Genomic DNA, 20760 nt, shown 5'->3' on the forward strand with positions numbered 1-20760 from the left:
AAAAAAAAAACTGATTTTCTTTATGGATACACACACAGATACAATACAACTACAACTTCGACTCTAAAAATTCATCTATAAATTATTGAGTATCAAAATCAGCTTTTCTTTATAATACGTAACAAACAGGCCTTCAATAATTGGTTAACTATTTTATCTCCATAGTATTTGTTGTTTAGTTTCTTGAGTGACTGACTAGTCAAGAAAATGTTTAAAAAGGCAAGTAGTTGAGGTTGGTCTATGGGCTAACTGGTTTGTTCAAAAGACTGCCAGACTGGTATGCAATTTTGTGTTGCTTATGACCTGTGAGTCTTATTTGAATATTCATTAATTTTGTTCTCAATAATCTATATTTATTTCTGCTAGTCTAGCAACACAGCATTCCACTTAGAAAAAAAGATGCAAACTACTATATACAAAATAATGCATTGAAAATTTTGTTAATACAAGGTTTCTCACCATGTTTTCATTTAGAAGAATTACAGACCACCCTATATAATATGGACATTTATCCATCTCAAAAACTAAGTTCCTTAGATGATCCTAAGGAGTAAGGACTTAAGCAAATGCAAATCATATATCAATCTACATATTATAACTGATGTATACAATTTATGCTTACATGTATAACATACATACTACACAGATCACAGAACCGCCCAAAAAAATGCAAGCACGTGCTATGGCTTTTCAAATGTGCCTATACCGTGATTACGAGAATATACAGTTATTGCCTTGTCTATTCAAAAGATCAATGTTGGCATAACTTTGATGTTATTCTGGTATCTTGTTCGCTGGTACTACGTCCTGTCTCTGTACATATGCAGAGGGAAACCATCCAGCATTGCCATTGTATTCTCCTTCAGACCATCCATTTCCAGCAACCTGGGAATTTAACAACCAAAAGGGAAATATTAATGAAGATTGGTTTCATTGTCAATAAAAGTTGTTACTCACTTTCACAAATACTAGTAATGATATCATTATTATTATTCTAAATTCTTTTTAATGACTAAATCAACAGTAACACTATGTAGAAAATGCTTAACCATATGAATATGTTGATTTTTTTTCAAAGTACTTCTTAAAAAATACCTGACGGACTACAACATAATCGTCAACTGATAAATTTAACTCCCCTTCAGCTTGAGCGTCAAATGGATGTATGACCTACAAGACAAATAATGACGATGAGCATGAATCAAAGCTAAATCATCTGTATAGACTTTGTCTTGGGCAAAAGTCAACTCCACTCCAGGAATGTGGCTGTAAGTAGTGTAGGATCTCTTAAGACATTTGTTATTTCTTTATATGTGACGTACCTTAGCGAAAAAGTATGTGCCCATTTGGGTGTTGTGTTTATCATCAATGCCATTTGAACTAACTTTCTCATCTGCAGGTTGATTATGTCCATCTTTTGGCAATGGAAATGTAGAGTCTTTTGATTGTCTCTCCTCAATAATGATCATCTAACTCCAAGAACATCCAATAAAAGGTACAAGTTACAAATTTGACAGAATATATTATGTCAGAGTCCAACATGTACAATAGACATAGGAACTGGTTCTTATTTTTCCAATTTGAAATAAGTGTTGGCAGCAAGGTGGCTAACCTCAGCATATAGTTTTTCTAGAATAACAAGGGCATGCTGATGATAGGTTCGTTCACCATACACCTGCCAAAAAGGGGAAACAAATGGAATTGTGAAGAATAAATTATTTTGTTTGGGAATGGGGGGAGATGCATCCGAACAATTTGCTTAAGGTTCAAAAAATTTACAAAATATAACTAGAAAATAATACAAACAATGCATGAATGAAACAAACATTAGATAAGATATTTTGAACCATGGCTACAAAACATTGATCACAACTATACCGTGTGAAGAAATTTGCATTTAGCGGAAGATTTCATTTTAATCTACTCAAGTTCTACAACCTAATGGACGAATCTACTGTGGAAAGTATGTATTGTAAAAGCATGTGGATTTTCTTTTCTCTTTTTGACTCTTCATGTGGGAAGCAACTTGACCGGTGACAAACAAGAAAATAAAAATAATGTGACCAACAACTTTTGGTAGTGAATAACAATTATTTACATCTTCAAAACTTTATGCAATCGGTTGAACCGAGGACGTGTCTCATAGCAAGTGCCAAAGGACCTAATTATGGTGCGCTTCGAATAAAAAAAAAGTAAAATCAGCAATCACAAGAAATGACTTTCATAAAGAATCTAGCAATACCATTGTAGAAAGGCTCTGGAGAGTTATATGTTGCTGTTGTTCTTCAACTGACGACATAGCAGAAGTTGCTTCTCTACCAAGTGCTACCAAGGCAGATTTATGGTCTTTCAACCTTTTTTCTGCATTCTGAAGCCTCATTGAACTCTCTGCCGAAAGAGAAGAATCCCTCAACTTTGATCGACGCCTCAAAACTTCAGCAGCCTGATGAGAAGATATCTAAGATAAATATCACGCATTGCACACCACCATATGCATGCCATTGTGGCAGTAAATTACTACCTGGCCTTCTACTTCTTGACGAAGTTTGTCATAGTTGTGGGTGAGGTGGCGTGCATCTTCCAAAGGAGCTCCTGTTATTTGTGCCCGCAGTGGTTCCGAGATCTATATAAAACCTAAAGCATAATTAGAAGCACCATTTTGGTTTGGAACAAAATGAAAGACTCAAAATATGACATACAACTGACTCTAGAAGACGAAAAAACTTCCCTACAAAATCAACAATATATTACTAATAGTTCCGAAGAACTAGGACTTTCATTCAGTAGCAGTGTAGCACTGACATGTGAATAGTTACAGAGAACTAGGGCTTCTTGTTTCCTATCAAGCAAAAGGAACGAATATGTTGTGATATTTGAAGCATCAGTTTAATTTATCTGTTAATTGTACTTAGCTGAAGCTGATCGGTTCTTGAAAGCTACAAGACTGTTGTGCATGTGATAGTCCAAAATTATAGCAGCAAGATTGCCAGTGAATCCGATAGGCAATATGTTAATGTTACAGTAAATAACGTTAATTTGAACATTAATAACATAATATACTTTACGGTAATGAAAAGCTGTATTCCATAAAATGAACTCTTAAAGACCGTCAAAGAAATATCCCAAAAGATTACCTGATCACGTAAGATCCCAAGCAAAGTCTCCCTCTCATTTTCCAATATATCATATGAGTTACCGAATTGAAGAGAAGCACTTGCAAGGGGGTAATTACTATCATGCTTTTCATTCTCAGTCCCATACTTGCAACAATCCTTCGCCAACTTCCTCACTGAAGAAAACAGAACAAAACATCAATCAATTATAGGCCTTGAGGCATAAACCAAATTAATAGATAGAGAAAAGGCCAAAATCAAAGTCACCTATCTCCATTTGCTTGGAACTAACAGACATGAATCCTTCGATACCACGAACAATATGCCGCTGAAAATGCTGTAAACATCACATTGGTTAAAAACTTTACCAAACAAAGCTCTCTAAACTTAATAAATAAATGGATTGAGAATACAAATACACCTTAGCAGTCTTTGTAGAAGTGTATAACTTTTGAAGTTTATGATAACATTCAAGTTCAGATTCATCGGCCATGAGTGGTTCATTGCTAAGTTGACCCAACTGTCTAAGTATAGTCTGCAAAACAACAATAACAACAACATGATGCAAGACAACACTCAAACAAATGAAGTGAAACAACTACTACTACCGCTACAAACACAGTAAAGTGAACAATTTACAAACAGAATCTAAACTTTCTGTTTAAGGATCCCTCCCACACCAACAACCTCAGTTCAATCCTGAAGCAAAAACAAACTTTAGTGTTTCTTTGGTTCTGCTGTAACAAAAACTGATTTTGAATGTCCTGATTCAGTAAAATTGATTTCTACTGTATGTTTGGTTCCACTTTTGGAGGAAACAAAATTGATGATTCTAGAGGTATAGAATTGATTTTAACATGTTTGGTTTCTCTATAACAGAATTGATTTTGCAACAAACTAGTAAAAATCAATTCTACAACAATTTTGACTACACCAAAAGTGGAACCCAAACATAAGTAAGATTGTTTAAACCTAAACTGAAGCTAAATAAATAGTATTACATAACATCATGCTACAGAAGCAATATTAAACAGTAGCATAAAAAGCACAGCAAAATTGAGAAACCATCTGAGAGAGAATAACAAGATTACCTGTTGTTGCTTGGCAACTTGCTCTCTTAATCTGCTAGCTTGTTTCCTTATAGCATCCATTTTTTTTTCTCCTTTTTTTTTATTATTATTATTATATGATAAAAAGTAAAAACAGTAACTCTTTTGGAGTAGAGAAAGGAAATGATCAGAAAAAATATGGGTTGTTGTGTTTTGAATTAGTTGAAGGAAGAGAAGATGAGGATGAACAAGTTTCCAGAGAGAGAGAGAGAGAGAGAGAGAGAGGTTTGAAACAGAAGAGAAAGGTAGGAAAGAGTATAATAATGGAATGATGTTATTGATGATAGTGTGTGAAAGTGAAAAGTGCAGTGTTTTAGAGAGAGAGAGAGAGAGAGAGAGAGAGAGAGAGAGAGAGGAAAAAGTGTCTTTTGAAGAGTTGCACCGGACAGACATGGACACGCGCTTGACTTTCAGTCGTCATTGTCACCAATACGCTCTTGTACTCTGTTTTTTTAATTAAGGGTCATATTAACATGTGCATAAAAGGCACATGTTAAAGTTCTAAATATAAAAAATTACATTTATTGTTAGAAAAAAATTTAATGCTTAAGAAGTTAAATGTACATATTTTAATATATTATTTCTACTTTTATTTTCTTAACATGTGCCTTTGGTGCACATGTTAAAATTTTCCTTAAAACACAAATGGGAGGATTTGGATCCAAATCCCAAAATGGGATTAGCTAAGTGTGTCTTTCGTTTGACGGTAGGAAAAATTGAGTTTGGTAGAATTAAGTTTGAGAGAATTAATTTTGGTTAAAAGTGAGTTGAAGAAAATCGATATATGTTTGGTTACATCGATGTAAAAGTGATTCTTATAAAGTGATTCTTGTAAAAGTGATTCTTACATCGATGTTGTTTGGATATTTTGGTACAAACTTGCTTTTGAAGGTATAATTACTAAAATGGGCATTATTTACTTCATTTTTTTTTCGACACAACTTCATATTTAAATATACTGGATCTTTACATATTTTTATTAGACAACATTAGCTTTTTTTTTCACCAAAAAAACAAAATAAATAAATAGTCTTTGACAAAAAGAAAGTTTTTTCATTTTTTGACGGCAAGTTTCTTCTTCATTGTTAAAAAGAAAAAACAAATTTCCTCTTCTAACAGGTTAACTGCATCGCATCGCACCCCATGCTGATCAACGAGAGACAAAATCAAATCTCTTCTATCCAATTACATAGTTTTATTTTTCTTCTCTTCTCAACTTCCTTCTGTTCCACCTTACACAATTAGAGTTGCTTTGGAAAGGGTAAAACTGAGAAATTGAAGTTCGAATCAAAGGAAACAAAGACCCATATACGATGTTTTGAAGGAAAAAGAAGTTACCGGAAGCTAAAGAAAAACAGAGAAGATACAAGAGGTAGAAAAAAAACTGAGATAGATCTAAGGAAAAGAGAGATGGGGCCATGGAGGTGAGGGCAAAGAAGGAAGAAAGGGATTACTTTTTTAGCTGACAACCAACACTAAACAAGAATCGATTTTGGGTTGACGCAGAAGCTACTAGCTAGGATTTGGAGCTTTTCCTATAATTGAGTTTGAGCGCAGAATCGATTTACAAGGAGAAAGCCAAACATATAAAAAATGTGAGAAATCACGTTTTACATCAGAAAACGCGCGTCTGTTGGTTGCTAACGCTTAACCAAACAGGCACTAAGTTTTTTTTATATATTTCCTCCGGACATAAATATTAGAAAAAATAATTGTTTACACGGTTTTTAAGAAATTTAATAAAGTGTAGTTAACTTTCTTGATTTAATGCAAAACATAAGTTAAGTTTACTATTACCCTTTGAAAAGTGATTTATGCCTTGGAAATCACATAAACTTTTGAAAAGTGAAATGATTGAATAAGAGTATATTATGAATAATAGTATTAATTAGTTTAAAAGTAGTTGACTTTTGCTTATATTTGTGTCCAAAATTTGAAGTATTTTTTTTCTTATATTTATGTCTAGAGAAAGTATATATTTTGTCAAAAAAAAGTTTTTTTAATATATAAATAACAAAACTAACCAATTAAAGAGTCCCTCTTTTGTACTTCAAAAAAAATAAATATCCCATTATAAAAAAAAAATTAAAAAAAAAAAAACGAATTAAAGAGTCATGTGAACATAATTTAGTTGTTAAGAATATCGCATTTTATATAAGGATCAAAATTCAAATATCATATCTTCACTTTTCAACACTTAAAGAAGTGAGTATATTTATTTATCGAAAATGCTAAATAGTGTTCATATCCCGGTGTACTAGTTAAGCATATTAAAAAAAAAATTTGTCTTGAAACTTGTGCATTCAACTTTTTAGTATGTTTAACAAGTGCCCCGGAAGCACTGTTTAGCATGACACTTTATTTATTTCACATAAAATATATGATGACCGAGTGATCCCTATTAGCAAGATCACTTAAAATAAGAGCTTCTTTTGATAAGAGTGCATGATGAGAATGAGATTATGAAAATAATCACCAAATAAACCTATTTCAACAAGAACACTATGTAATGAGTTTATTAAACTCCAATCAAATTAAATTGCTCATATACTTTAGTAAGTGCGGCTAAATTTTGAGTTATTTATCGGTATTTTAATTTGTCTCTCATTTGTATTGATACAATTCTTATGAATTAAGTGAGCTGAGTTTGTTTTTGTAAAAAAAAAAAAAATTACATATAATTAGCAAGATGAAGACCATGAACTAAATTGCAAAGCTATGCCAAAATTGAAGTAGTTCTACCATGATTACAAGTGAAACAGCAAATGAAGTGGCCATTTGAGTCCCAAAACAGATCATCATATTCATATGTAACACATTTCTACCACTATATTAATCAACATTAAGCCTTAGGACATTTCTACCACTAACATCATCTAAATTCATTTTTTCTAAATTTTTATATGTTTCTCTCTCTTAATCAATGGTAACAAACCACACTTTATTCTCTCAAATGTAAATTACACTTGAGAGAATCCATTCCCGATGGATACCACTTCACATTAGTTTCTACGCGACTATCAACCAAGTAGGAGGCGTAATGAGAAGATTATGATGGACCAGGAATCAGTAAAGTGGATTTACAGTTATTAAATGAAAAATAAGACATACAGTTTTGATTGTCAAAGAATAAATAAGATATATCTTATCGAACGGATTAAATGAGTCATGCAGTCATTACATATGTAGTCGTTCGATCTAGATCAATGAGATTAGCTAGGTCTACTAGTAACTCATCAATCCATAAACTTCAAATTATCAATTTAAAAAATATATATATATATATATATATATATATATATATATATATATATATATATATATATATATATATATATGGCAAATTCTAACATGAACAAGTGCATCATGTCTTTCAATTTCTTTAAAATTTGACATAGATAATCTATATGATACAAACTTTCAATCCAACGGTCGATTTTATAAAATTTGTATTCGTTTTAACGATATTGGTAACTTGTGCATCATGAAAGACATGATACACTTGTTCATATTAGCCAAAGCCTAATGAGAGATGTATAGTTTGATACTATTTGTAATTGCTCAAACTTCTTTATGGATTGATGATTGTCTTCACAAATCAATATAGATTTTCTTGGTATAGTTTATCGTCAGTCATAATACTCCATAGTCCAAAAGGAAGCTTTTATTTATGCATTTATGTTTTCTCTCTACAGTCACGTACTCTTACATTTCAATAACTATTTGGTCCACTTATTTGTAAACCTATGAGAAGCTGCTCCTTATTCGTGCTTATTTTCACCCACCGACAATCATTCATTGTCCTTGTTACTTTATTTTATTTGGTAGATCTATATTTTTACTAACATTGTCCTTGTTAATGTTGGAATAGAAATCATGAAAATCATTTATTGAAAAAAAAAAAAAGAGGAAGAAATCATGAAAATCACATGCTCCATACGGTCAATCTTGACGCCAAATATTGATATCTTTAGACTGGTTTGATGCTTGTAGACTTTTTACGCACCACTTTTTGCAATCTAATTTCGCTCCCCGCATTGAATTTCTGGTGTGTACTCAATTGCTTCGCACTTGAGTTCGGAAAAACTAATGTCATTCACATTTTGACGAATGACGAGGTATCTTGAACAAAATGAGTTGAAGGTGAGTATTGATCTTTCAAGTACAGATTCCCTTTTTTTTTTTTTTCTTTCATAAGACGAGGTTTTAAAGAGATGGAGTGTTTGCTTTCATTGGTGACCTTAAACTTCATTGGTATTTATATCATTTACCATGTTTTACTATTATTGATTCTACTCATGATCAAATTAACAATGTTGCTTATGGTTTTCACTTTTCACACAATTCTTTTATGCAAGAGAAATAAATGGTTTTCGCACAATAACCTGCTGATTAAATGGTAGCCCTAACGCATGTAAATATATCGTCCGGACATTATCTTGCATCAGAACTTAGCTAGCTGAAGATGCAACTATGATGGTGGTGACAGAACCTGCTCTGTTCGTTATTCGACAGGGATCTTTCCTACTCCCAAACAGGTAAATATTGCACTAAAACAAGGAAGCTCAGATGTGAGAAGCTGACAACCACCTTCATTAGATGGATTCTTTTATGGAAACATATGTTACAAAAAATAAATAACAAGAATCACTTGCAAAAGTGGAATTTCTGAGATTATACATATTCATATACACTTAAATTGGAGTGAACAATATGACTAAGATTACAAATGCTGACAAAAGGAGGGGGAAAACACAAGTGGAAGGGGGAACCACGATCAAATATGAAATATAACATGCAACTCCATCACAATAATGTTGAATGATGATATCCGTGGAATAGCAACACCTGTCGTGAAGTGGTCTAATGAAGAACATCTTCCATCATACTCTTACTTTTTGAACGAATGCAATTTTGAGATGAAAAGTTGCATGCAGATTCTTAACCGGTTTCATCACTTCTGACTCGCAAGTAATTTGCAGCAACACGGATGCAAACACAACATACGGTTAATTTGTCTTCAAGAGCTTTCTAATCAGAGCTCGAGTCATAGAAGTCACTTGGGCATGGAGTTACAATCTCTGATTCAAGCAACTGGACCACTCGGTGCATAGTCGGTCGATCCTCTGGACTTGAGGAAACACATTGAATAGCCATAGAGAGCAACGCATCAAGGCTCTCCACCTGCACCCCGTCGCATAGTGGGTCGACAATATCCCTCGGCCTATTTTCAGTAATAAGAAAATTCAACTGCATCGATGGCAAATTATGGCATTAGAATGGAGCTCATTCCCTTTTAAAATAGCAACTAAGATTACCAACTTAAATAAAGGAACATGTACTAGAAATATGATAACAAATTTTGGTTATTTCACCTACTTAAATAATATAATTAACACAATCACACTAGTTCATATTAATTGTAGTGGTAACCATAAGGAAACCCATTTTATAATGATTGTTAAGGATTCAGCTCCTCTAAACTAAACTAAGAGATGCACTTTAAAGATTACCTCCCCTTGTAATCGCATAACAAGGTACATGAACTACAAGATGATAACAAGTTTCTGTTCACCTACTTAAATGATATAATCAACACCCAAGCACACTCAGGTCATGCTAAATGTAGTGGTAACCATAGAGAAACCCATTTTATAACAGACGGTGATGTATTCTTAAAGATTTAGCTGCTCTAAACTAAAATTATGAGTTGTTTTTTCTGGTGAAGAAACTAAATTTTTTTGAGATGTATTTAAAGGGTAAAATGTTTCATAACTTTAATTTTGAAAGAAAAATATGTAAGAAAATGTTTCATAACTATTGATTAGGATTGTAATTATATATTATCACAAATAAAGCTATAGGAAATATAATTACATAAAAATTAAATATCACATGTATCCCAAATCATCAGAAGCTACTTCAGTGAGCATTAATGTTTAAAAACAAAAACAAAATTTTAGTTTTTAAAAGAAATAGAAAGTATTTAATAACTTGCACTCAAATCTATTATTATTATTATTATTATTATTATTATTATTATTATTATTATTATTATTATTATTATTATTATTATTGTTATTGCCCGATACCGAGTCTTAAAAAAACTAATATTATTTATATAAAAAGGAAAATGCTAACAAGTGTCCTTGCATGACCCATATATAAAAATAAAATAAAAAACTAATATTAACGTGCATCACATACCCAACCAACAATATTGAGACCCTTTTCAATGAATGATGCATCTGTTGGCCGTTTTCCACTAAGCACTTCAAGTGTCAACACCCCAAAACTATAGACATCAGTCTTCTCGGTTGCTCTGCCACTTTGCATATACTCTGCAATGGAGTGTAGAAGCTTCCTCAAAAATATGTAGGTAAATGCGAAACTAACAGTCTAACAAAAATCATATTTGTGTGCAAAAAAAAAAACATATTTGTGTGCACCCCGAACATAATCAGCCCTTTTGATGTCACGAAATTGTGAAGCTGCTTAACACGCTGATTTTTAACAGCTACTTTAAGAAAGAATATTAAAGGTTTTTATCGTACTCGGTCATTTTCTTCGTGTTGGTTGGTTTGGCAACAGCAGTCCTCTGTTTCTCTTTCCATTTAAAGGCCAGAAGAAAAAAGACAAACACTGTTGCATTTACTCTCTTTCAAAATTAAATCTAGTATCATTTCACAAGGATATTTCATGTGAAAAAAATCAAAACAAGACACAAGCAGATAAACATCCATGCAACATGAGACCACCTAGTAACTAGTTATAGATACCCTCAACAACAAGAGACCCTCATTTATAGTTCGAGTGCTAAATACCATTATTCATGCTCCAGACAACTATCCATCGGATGAATATCATTATTGCCTACCTGGAGCTAGATAACCGAATGTTCCAGCAACAATTGTAGTGATGTGAGATTCGTTATCCTCCAGAAGTTTGGCAAGTCCGAAATCAGAAACCCGAGCATCCAATTTTCCATCGAGCAAAATATTGCTTGATTTTATGTCTCGGTGTACGATCCTGGGGGAACAATCGTGGTGCAAGTAAGCAAGCCCTTTTGCAGCTCCCATGATTATATTCAACCGTGAATCCCAGTCTAGTTGCTCAGATCTTTCTGTGCAGTACATCACAAACATCATTATTCCCCAAACAAGATTTAAGCAGAGATGCTATACTAGCTTCAATGCTGATTGAATTGGCATCAAATAGTGTAAAATAAATAAAAATGCTATATTCAACAATCAAATAACTAAAGCATAATAGAATCAGAACCCAAACAGATAGAAGAATTGTAGCCTAATCTTGACGCATCAAATGTTAACTAACAACAATTGCTGGTTGAATCGGTATCACATATCCAAAAAGCATCAAATATTCATATGCTCAGCTTCTATGGAAAATGTTTAATAATAAATGCAGTTAATGCACAAAAGATAACCATACATATTTTTTCCGTGACCTATTTTGAGAGAGTTACAAAGGATTCTTAATCAGGAGTTTGGTTTGTTATAAGAAGTAGATAATGACTACCACATGTAAGTGTTTGACTTTCTAATCACCACATGTCCTCCCTAAAGTCTCAAACTTATACCCAATAATACAGTTTTAGCTGCTTCATATATTAATATGATAATGGAAATATATATTGTAAGTATTCAAATAAAGATCATACCATGAAGAACTTCATCAAGACTACCACCAGGTAGGTAGTCATATATTAACAACTTTGATGTAGGTGAATTGCAATATCCACGTAAATTAACTAAATAACGATGCTTGATGCTACCAAGAATTGCAAGCTCCCTCTCAAAAAAACGATCAAAGCCCTCATTCAACTTTACAATCCTTTTCAACGCAAATACATTCCCATCATCCATTGCAAGCTTGTAAACAGTTCCAAATCCCCCTACTCCTATTATGTGTTCCTCATTCAAAGTCTCTAGTTTCTTAATAATGTCTTTCGAAGAATATGGAAGGTCTCCATGAAACATAACTATTGAGGCACCTACGAGACATTATTTGGAGAAATTAAATTTCAAGGACATGAGAATATAAAGAAATATTTAATTATATTCTAACAAAAGGTTTTCCAATGCATAATATTAGAATTCAGAGAAAGTGGTAGTAAAATTTCATTGATTAGAAAATCAGTTATGTGTGCAGAAGCTAAACTAACTCTCACTATATCTGCTAACACATAAGTAGAAAAAGCTAGCTGAAACAGCTCTAAGAGCCAGCCACAGAAAGATAAGGAGCGTACCTGGACCAACATCCATTGCAAGACTTACTCTATCATTTTTACCAAACTTTTTGTAAAGAAAACAACCCCAGAAGCACATAAGTGCCACCAAAAGTAGTGCACCCACAGTTGCTGATGCACTGATGAGAAGTCGGCCAGAATTATTCTTCTTTCCATTTTGATATTGGTCTATAAGAAGTAAAACAATGAAAAGTCAAAATGAAATGATGACAACGTGATCCAAGTGACTACTATACTGTAAAAACTATAGTCGGGAAAACAAAAAGTTGTTGAGGTCCAAACAAGGATGTGCCAACATATCAAAAGTCAGGAAAATACCATAACCTTTATCAATTTATACAGAATTAACGTATACTTAAATTTTAAACTTTTATTTTTCTGTTGATTGATTTAGGAGGATAATTTATCTTCCTTAGCTCTTCTAACACACTAGTAAAAAAAATTCTTTTTATCAAATTAGTAATATAGGTACTAAATAGGTTCAGGATAAGTGACTCTACCTTATACTCAATTGGGAGACAACATAGGTCCAGAATATAGGTATTATTAAAAAGCCCCATGGTACCACCATTACACCCTCAAAAAGAAAAGCTTTAGCTTCATTTTATTAGAAAAGAATATAGGTCCAGGATAGAGATATTACTAAAATGCCTCATGGTACCGCCATTATGGCCTCAAAAAGAAATGTTTCATCTAAAATGAAGTAGACCTTCATATGACCTTATCATTTTAGCTTCATCTAAAACCGACTAAGTAGTCAAATTACCACCTTTTCTCAAAAAAATTAAGCCAGTAAAGGTATTTTATATGAAAAGGCAATACATCATTAAACAAAGAAACAGAAACAAAAAATAGAGCAAGCTTGGTATGAGGCTAAATGAAGGATTAAGGAAAATCATGCAGCTCTACCAGAAGATATTTTCCCAGGCAAACCATCATTTTTACATCTTGAATCGATTTGCACTCCACACAAACCTGGGTTTCCAGCAAACCTGCAACAAGACATATTTGTCTCATTAATCATTATAGAAAAATAGATTTGATTCCTCAGAGACAGACTACTTCATCAGGACAATCTAATATTATTGATCAGCAAGGTAAAAATATAAACATAACACAACTATTGATGTGATTCATCCTATGACTTAGTATATCTATAAAAATCTCAACAACATAGGAGTTAATACGTGGTTAGATTCAGTATTAATTTAAGCCTACAGATATCTACGTGAAACATGTAACAGCTAGTCTTTAGAATATCAAAACTAAGACGAATTTCCACATAAAAGTACACCAAATATCAAATAACATACAGTATTTCTAAAGAAGGGGAACGGGAAAGAAAAGGCAGAATGCTTGCAGAAAATATGCATGCCTTTATTCTTTTAACTCTTTACAAACAAAATTGTGTGCATTAATGCAGCGGTTTAATAAGCATTTGAGTTATGAGCAAGTTAAAATAGCACATCACCACTAAAATGTGTAGAGGCAACAAAGTAGGTATAGGAGAAATAGGTGTTAATGTTTTGTTTTTTTTTTCGGAGGGGGTGATGCAGAGAAAAAGTCATTCAATAAAGGAGTGTGAGGTCCTAGAATCAACTACATATGTGGCAAGCTTAGTGCATTTGACTTATATGCTCTAGCTTGAGGGGGAGTGTTGATATTTAATATTATTGTAAATATATTCTAGAGTATTCTTAGCATAGCATATTCCATAGTAAATATTCCTTTTGTAATTAATGCTCTTAAATCTTAATATATATAATAGAATATCCGTGATGCTCTAACACACGGTTTTCACCATATGCCTCTTGTACTCTTTATCTTTTTCCATTTCAACATCAATAAATAAAAAAGTCACACTTACGAGCTTCCAGTAAAGTTGGCAAGGACACCATCAGAAGGTATTTGTCCAACCAGATAATTGGTTGATACATTGCTGCAAAGTATCAAACATGACAAAACTATTAGAAAGATGCATGTGAAAAATAGCAAATTAACAAAATTGAGCGTAAAGAAAGAACAATCATAGCAGACAAAGTCTACATACAAGTTTTTTAGATTATACAACTTTCCAATTGACGCTGGAATATTCCCGGTAAGAAGATTGTCTGATATATCCCTGTAAAATAGGGAGACATGTAGATGAATAAAATATCTGTAATTGCAAACTTAACTAAATAACCAAATTACTGAACACCGTGCTCTTATCTAAATTAAAGGACATGTGTGCTTGCATGAATATACACACAACTCAGGCATAAACACCAGATAAAATATCTCATATTCATTTTTATTTCCTCCATTTCTCTTACAACGTTTATTCCTGAAATGAAACAGAATGAGCCCATGCTACAATGTTTCGTTTTTGAACCGCACATAAATGATTAAATATAAATAATAAGAGAAGCATAAACTAAAATAGAAACTCACAAATCTTGAAGCTGCGAGAGATTTCCTGTTTCACTTGGAATCATTCCAACAATGTAATTACGCTGTAAAAAGCTGGACAACCCAAACTAACAGTTACTACCGAGTAGCAATAACTTTGAAACATAACATAATGCTCTAAATCAATATGAAGAGTATAAGAGCATATTGACATTGTCCATGGCTGTGCAGTATGTGAAATAGATTGAACATAAGTGTAACAAGCCATTTGAATATGTACATGCATAATATTAAAGTTAATAAATGTGATATTAAATAGTTAAATTACATTAGCTTAATATCATAAACCAAGATAAATGAGGGGGGGGGGGGGGGATCAGAACTGGGTAAGTGGACCAAAGTTAATGCATACATTCCCTGTAATTCAGTGCAATTTCCCAATTCTGGTGGAATCATCCCATAGAGGTTGTTGTAATGAAGATCACTGCAACATATACATTAACATTGTCATTACATAAGTAATTACTCCAAAAGATATATGCAATCAAAATTTTAAAAGCACATACATAACTTTCAGATGCTCTAACTTCCCAAGGTCAGGTGATAAAGTCCCAATTAAATTATGGGATGACAGAATCCTACAATAACACCAACGAAAGCAAAGTTAGATAAAGAACCCCAGATATAATTTCCAGCAAATCTCCTGTTATATCTTGATATGGAGTATTTTTTCCTAAAATTCAGAAATCTTGTAACCAAAGTATCGCTCAGATGCAATGTTTCAAGGATATTTGCATATAGAAAAAAATTATATCTTATCCTGCATTGATTAAAAGACTACTCCAACACAAAACCCGTAAAACAAAATATGGGAACACTAAAACAGAGATTTAAAAATTGGTGAACTCACTAGGGTGGAAGAAATTTGAAGTCTGTCAGAATGTTATCAAAATAATCATAGACTAGAGCAGTTAGAAAATGAGAAGGGAAATTGTATAATGTTGAATTTACCATCAGCACTAGCTCCAAAAACTAGATGACATTTGTTTACAGAATTTTAAGTCAAAATCAGAACCTAAATGTTCCGGACATGGTTGAAAATATTCCCATGAAGCTTCATAAAACTATGCTTATGCACACTTATAAATACAAGAGACTAACATGATATAGTTCATCTACCCAAAACATAATCCATTTGACAAATTACACCAATCAATCAAAACAAAATAATGTATGAAATGCTTTTATCTCCAAAAATGAAAAAAAGATTCTTATAGGAAGTGAAAGACAAGAAATGTCTAGTGTAAAAACTCACAGATGTGTCACTCTCTTGGTTTTTGGATCACATTTCACTCCTTTCCATTTACATGGGTCAGGATCCTCAGGCCTCCATTGTAACAGGATATCGCTAGTAATTGCTGTCCTGAAGTTGATAAGTGCCTCGCCTATAAAAGTGATAAAATACAACAATCAATATGACTATGCAAGAGAAAAGGAGTCTACATCGTGAAATTAGTTAGATTTTATTTTAAACTTCAGATCCGTTCGAGAACAAACACAAATAAGAATACTGCTACTAGAATTTGTGAAGTTTTGCCTTATTTCAACACATTTGTTATAGAGGAATAACCGAAAATAAAAATAGTAGTCTAGTTTAGCAACAACTTAAGTCAAACCCAGGACATCACAAATATCAACTTTTTATGTATAATAAAAGTGTTCGTGATAAAAAAAGTACAGCCAAATTTTGCTCAGTATCATGTAAATATGAAATGTGATCAAATCAGAATCAGCCTTATATCATATATCAGTATCATACCATCAGGACTGATCGCTTCAATGTTATTAATTACAATATGTATCAGCAAAACATACAGAAGCCACAGCCATTGGCCTTTTATCAGACAAATGCCCATAGCAACAGTGTTTCGAGAATAGTAGAGCTAGTAAAATTCATCTGAGACAAAAGTATCTAAGTTGTATCTCTCCACCATGTAATTATCTTGTTGGTATATACATCAGCAGTGCAGATGAACGTAGACACTGCCTGCAACATCAAAACAACTAAACTGAGATTCAACCATACAAGAACCTTCATTATGACAAATTTATCAAATTAAAAATACACCACACAAGAACCAAAAGTTATTATGACAGTTACACATCGGTGATTTCATTTCAAAAGCAATTTGAAAACACTTCCAAACCAACGGTTAACAGTTACACACACACCACCTAACCAAGTAAATAAAAACTTGAGAAAAGTTGTATATTCCTGTTTTGATAAACAGCTGGACTACAGCAAGAAGTTATACTGATTCCTATATAAGTACTTATGTACAAGCTATTTCTATAACAAAAGATAAAAAAAAATGTTAAACGGTATTCATATGAACTATAAGCTTATTTCATAAGCTATAATGAAGAGCTTATAGAAATAAGTTGATAACAGTTTGTGACACATCATCAACTTTTTTCATAAGCTCTCCCAAATAATTTCACAATTGCTTTTGCCAGTAGATAAGTTTAAATATGCCAATCCAAACAGACCCCAACACTATGACTAAGAAGTAAGGATGCACAATCAATCATTCGCTACGAACGAATGTCCAAGTTATTTCATCTACGCAACACTGCTTTTCCAAAATTTCAGCTCAAACACAAAAGCACTTTTTAGTTTTTACCTGACAAAGAAATTAAAAAAAGTAGCACAAAATTTTAATTAAAATAAAAAGCACTTGTAAGCTAGAGAAACTAATCCAAACTGAACCTAAGTAAACAACTATAAGAACTTCACAAATTCACATCATGTAAACTAAAGAGAAGCTCGGATATTCAAATCAAAAGAAAACAAGTATTTATGTCAGCATATAAGCTCTCTCAAACCATCTAAGTCTAACAAATATTTATGGTCATACGTTATATCCATAAGCTCTCTCAAACCGCTAACAAGTATTTATATCACTATAAAAGCTCAAAGTCGATCCAAACAGGTCCCAAGACGACGACTAACAAGTATTTATGGACATAAGTTGTTTTCATAAGCTCACTCAAACTGTCTAACAAGTTTTTATGTCACTATATAATAAGTCAATCCAAACAGGTCCTAAGACGATGACTAAGACGGTACAATCAACCATTCGCTAAGAACAAATCTCTCAACTGTATTCATATAAACTATAAGCTGTTTTCATAAGCTATCATGAAAAGCTTATAAAAATAAGCTAATATCAATTTATGAACATATTACTAGCTTTCTTCATAAGCTCTCCCAAATAATCTCACAATTTCTTACGCCAGTAAATAATCTTAAATAAGTTAATCCAAACAGACTGTAAAATAAAACTACAACTACCACTAAGAATTAAGGATGCACAGTCAACTATTCTCTATAAACAAATCTCCAAGATATTTCATCTATACAACACCTATTTTCCAAAATTTTCAGCTCAAAAACAAAAGCACTTTCTATTTCTAATCCAAACTGAACCTAGCATCATAAGAACTTCACTTCAGTTCACAATTCACATCATCTCATCTAAACTATAAAAGAATCTCAGCATTTCAAATCAAAAGCAAATGCACAAAAATCAAATCCAGATTAACTAATCATAAACTTCAATTTCACAAACAGCGATAGTGAATTAAGCAAAATCGAAGAATCATAGAGAGAGAGAGAATGCAATCATGCATATACTGACCTTGATGATAACCTTGATTTTCGATCTGAGATTTGAGAAATGCAGTTAGAAATGAAAAGGAAGAAGAATCTAGAAGAAGTTAAAACCACCGTTATCACTATCTATATAAGTATCATCCACTCGCTACTTTGTGTGTTGTTTCTGAGATTTGAGTCGAAAGAGTGAGTGCGAGTGTGTGAGTGTAAGCGTGTGTGAACTAAGAATATGCTGTTTTTGAGAATTAAAGTTGAAAAAATGAGATTAATTAAGAGTTATAAGCTGTTTCGCACGTGAGAACATCGACATATCGCACGTGCAACCGACGCCTTTCAAACCCGTTTACAGCTCACACTAATTGACGCCTATAGTGAGTGAGTGAGTGACTACATTACTACATTGCGTACAGTACAACAATTCTTCTTCCTCTCTATGTTTTGTACTTAAATTATTGTGAATCAAGATAATTTAAATAATGAGATATGCAATTTAATAATATTGAATGATTAAATGTCATCAAATTATAATAAAATTTATTAAGAATTTTAATTTTAAAAATTATTTATTTTTGTAATTTAATTCATAAAATATAAATAATTAATTTACTTGAATGATTCTATATTAGTGTAATTCAAAATATTTTTTTACGCATAATTTAAAATATGTTAAATCAACATTTTTAAGTACAAAAATCTAATGGATGATCAAAATTGACTTATTTTAAAATGGGAAACCAATTTTGCGAGTGAAAAAAATAAAGGGACCAAAATTTCTGTCCATAGAAGTGGTAATCACGCTAAAAAATCACACATAGCTGTAAGGTCTATATTTTTAACCTGGTTGAAAATGTTCATTCTAATAATATCAGCACAACATATAATAATATTAAGACTCCCTCTCTTCTTTTTTTAGTGTTGTTTGATTGTGGATTTAGTATTTTTATTTAACTGTGGTTTTGGTATTTTAATGGTACGATTTGTCAAGTATATTCTTTGTCATTACTCTTATCTTTTTTAATAAAACTAATTAATGCTATATATTTGAATTTTTTTTTTCCGTACATAACATATTAAATTTATTGTAAAGAAAAAATGTGTAAAAAAATATGAATTTATTGGTGGATTAAAATAAAGGTATATTCGGAAGAAAATGTGCAAAAGAAAATACATTTCGTTAATTTGGTATTACTATTTCAACGACACTTTAAAAAAGACAGGTAGACTTTAATCATGTCATAAAAATATATGAATAATATGCATTGTAAGAGTGAATTGACTTATTTTATTACATAAGAAAATTTGCAACATCCAATTTAATAAAATAACATCTGAACAAAAAAAAAAGTTGAGTCATTGAGTGTGCTAAAATATCCAAATATTTTGAATTTTGAAAGATCATGTTTGAATATGCATATCAGATGTAGAGGTGGGAATAGGCTAGGCCGAGCTAGGCTTTGCCAAGCTTGGGCCTGGCCTGTCAAAAAATCTAAGGCCTGAGCCTGGCCTGTGGCCTATCATAGGCCTAATTTTTAGGCCTGAGCCTGGTCTTTTGAAAGCCTGATGTGGCCCGTTGGCCTGTTTAAAAGCCTATTTCATATGAACATATTTAAATAAATAATTATATTTTTTTTAAATATACTTATGAACGAATAAACCAATGTTCCTTTTGATATTTAACATTATATTTTAGAAATTTTGACTATATATGTCATCATATTTTAATTCTAGTTTATAATAATACATTTATATATGTTAAAAACGAATGTAGATTAATAAATTTAAACTACTTAAAAAGTTAATAGATTTATAATTTAACCAAAGTACAAATTTTAATATATAAATTATAATCTTAGTAAAAATATCATTCATATTAAGTTAAATAGGCTGGCCTAATAGGCCTAAAAGGCTTTTTTAATGGCCTGCGACCTGGCCTTTTTAGCTAAATAGGCTTATAAAAAAGCCTTGGCCTGCTCTATTTAAAGAAATAGGCTGGCCTGGCCTGAGCCTGTGTAGGCTGGGCCTTAAGGCCCGGTAGGCCGGCCTGGCCTGTTCCCACCTCTAATCAGATGTCTTGTTTTAAATTTTTTGGGTTGAATTTTCATACCAACATATTTTTGGAAACGCATATCAAAAATTCAAAACATTAAATATGAATATTTATATCAAAAAATTTGAAATTCAAAACATTAGTTTGAAATATTC

At 32.1% G+C, this 20760-nt stretch overlaps 2 protein-coding genes across 3 annotated transcripts; both read right to left on the reverse strand.

Annotated features, from left to right (window-relative positions):
• Window positions 1-387: 387 nt before the first annotated feature.
• LOC123907560 (SH3 domain-containing protein 1) lies at window positions 388-4628 on the reverse strand. Its single transcript, XM_045957875.1, has 10 exons — window positions 4205-4628; window positions 3535-3648; window positions 3381-3450; window positions 3135-3289; window positions 2522-2623; window positions 2243-2443; window positions 1613-1675; window positions 1323-1469; window positions 1096-1170; window positions 388-885 (listed from the first exon to the last, which is right to left on the reverse strand). The coding sequence occupies exons 1-10, from the start codon at window positions 4613-4615 to the stop codon at window positions 775-777; spliced, it is 1449 nt and encodes a 482-aa protein (XP_045813831.1). The 5' UTR covers window positions 4616-4628; the 3' UTR covers window positions 388-774.
• A 4166-nt stretch (window positions 4629-8794) lies between these two features.
• Window positions 8795-18809, reverse strand: LOC123907561 (LRR receptor-like serine/threonine-protein kinase FEI 1). Of its 2 annotated transcripts, XM_045957877.1 has the most exons (14): window positions 18584-18808; window positions 16702-16929; window positions 16198-16327; window positions 15449-15520; window positions 15295-15366; window positions 14925-14996; window positions 14542-14613; window positions 14359-14430; window positions 13401-13483; window positions 12492-12659; window positions 11904-12236; window positions 11100-11345; window positions 10430-10563; window positions 8795-9472 (listed from the first exon to the last, which is right to left on the reverse strand). In XM_045957877.1, the coding sequence occupies exons 2-14, from the start codon at window positions 16796-16798 to the stop codon at window positions 9254-9256; spliced, it is 1770 nt and encodes a 589-aa protein (XP_045813833.1). In that variant the 5' UTR covers window positions 16799-16929; window positions 18584-18808; the 3' UTR covers window positions 8795-9253. The 2 variants fall into 2 exon arrangements, with proteins under 2 accessions (XP_045813833.1, XP_045813832.1); XM_045957876.1 differs by having other exon boundaries at window positions 14359-14613; window positions 18584-18809.
• Between the last annotated feature and the right edge of the window lie 1951 nt (window positions 18810-20760).

Source organism: Trifolium pratense, linkage group LG2, assembly GCF_020283565.1.
Source record: "Trifolium pratense cultivar HEN17-A07 linkage group LG2, ARS_RC_1.1, whole genome shotgun sequence".
Taxonomy (NCBI): Eukaryota; Viridiplantae; Streptophyta; class Magnoliopsida; order Fabales; family Fabaceae; genus Trifolium; species Trifolium pratense.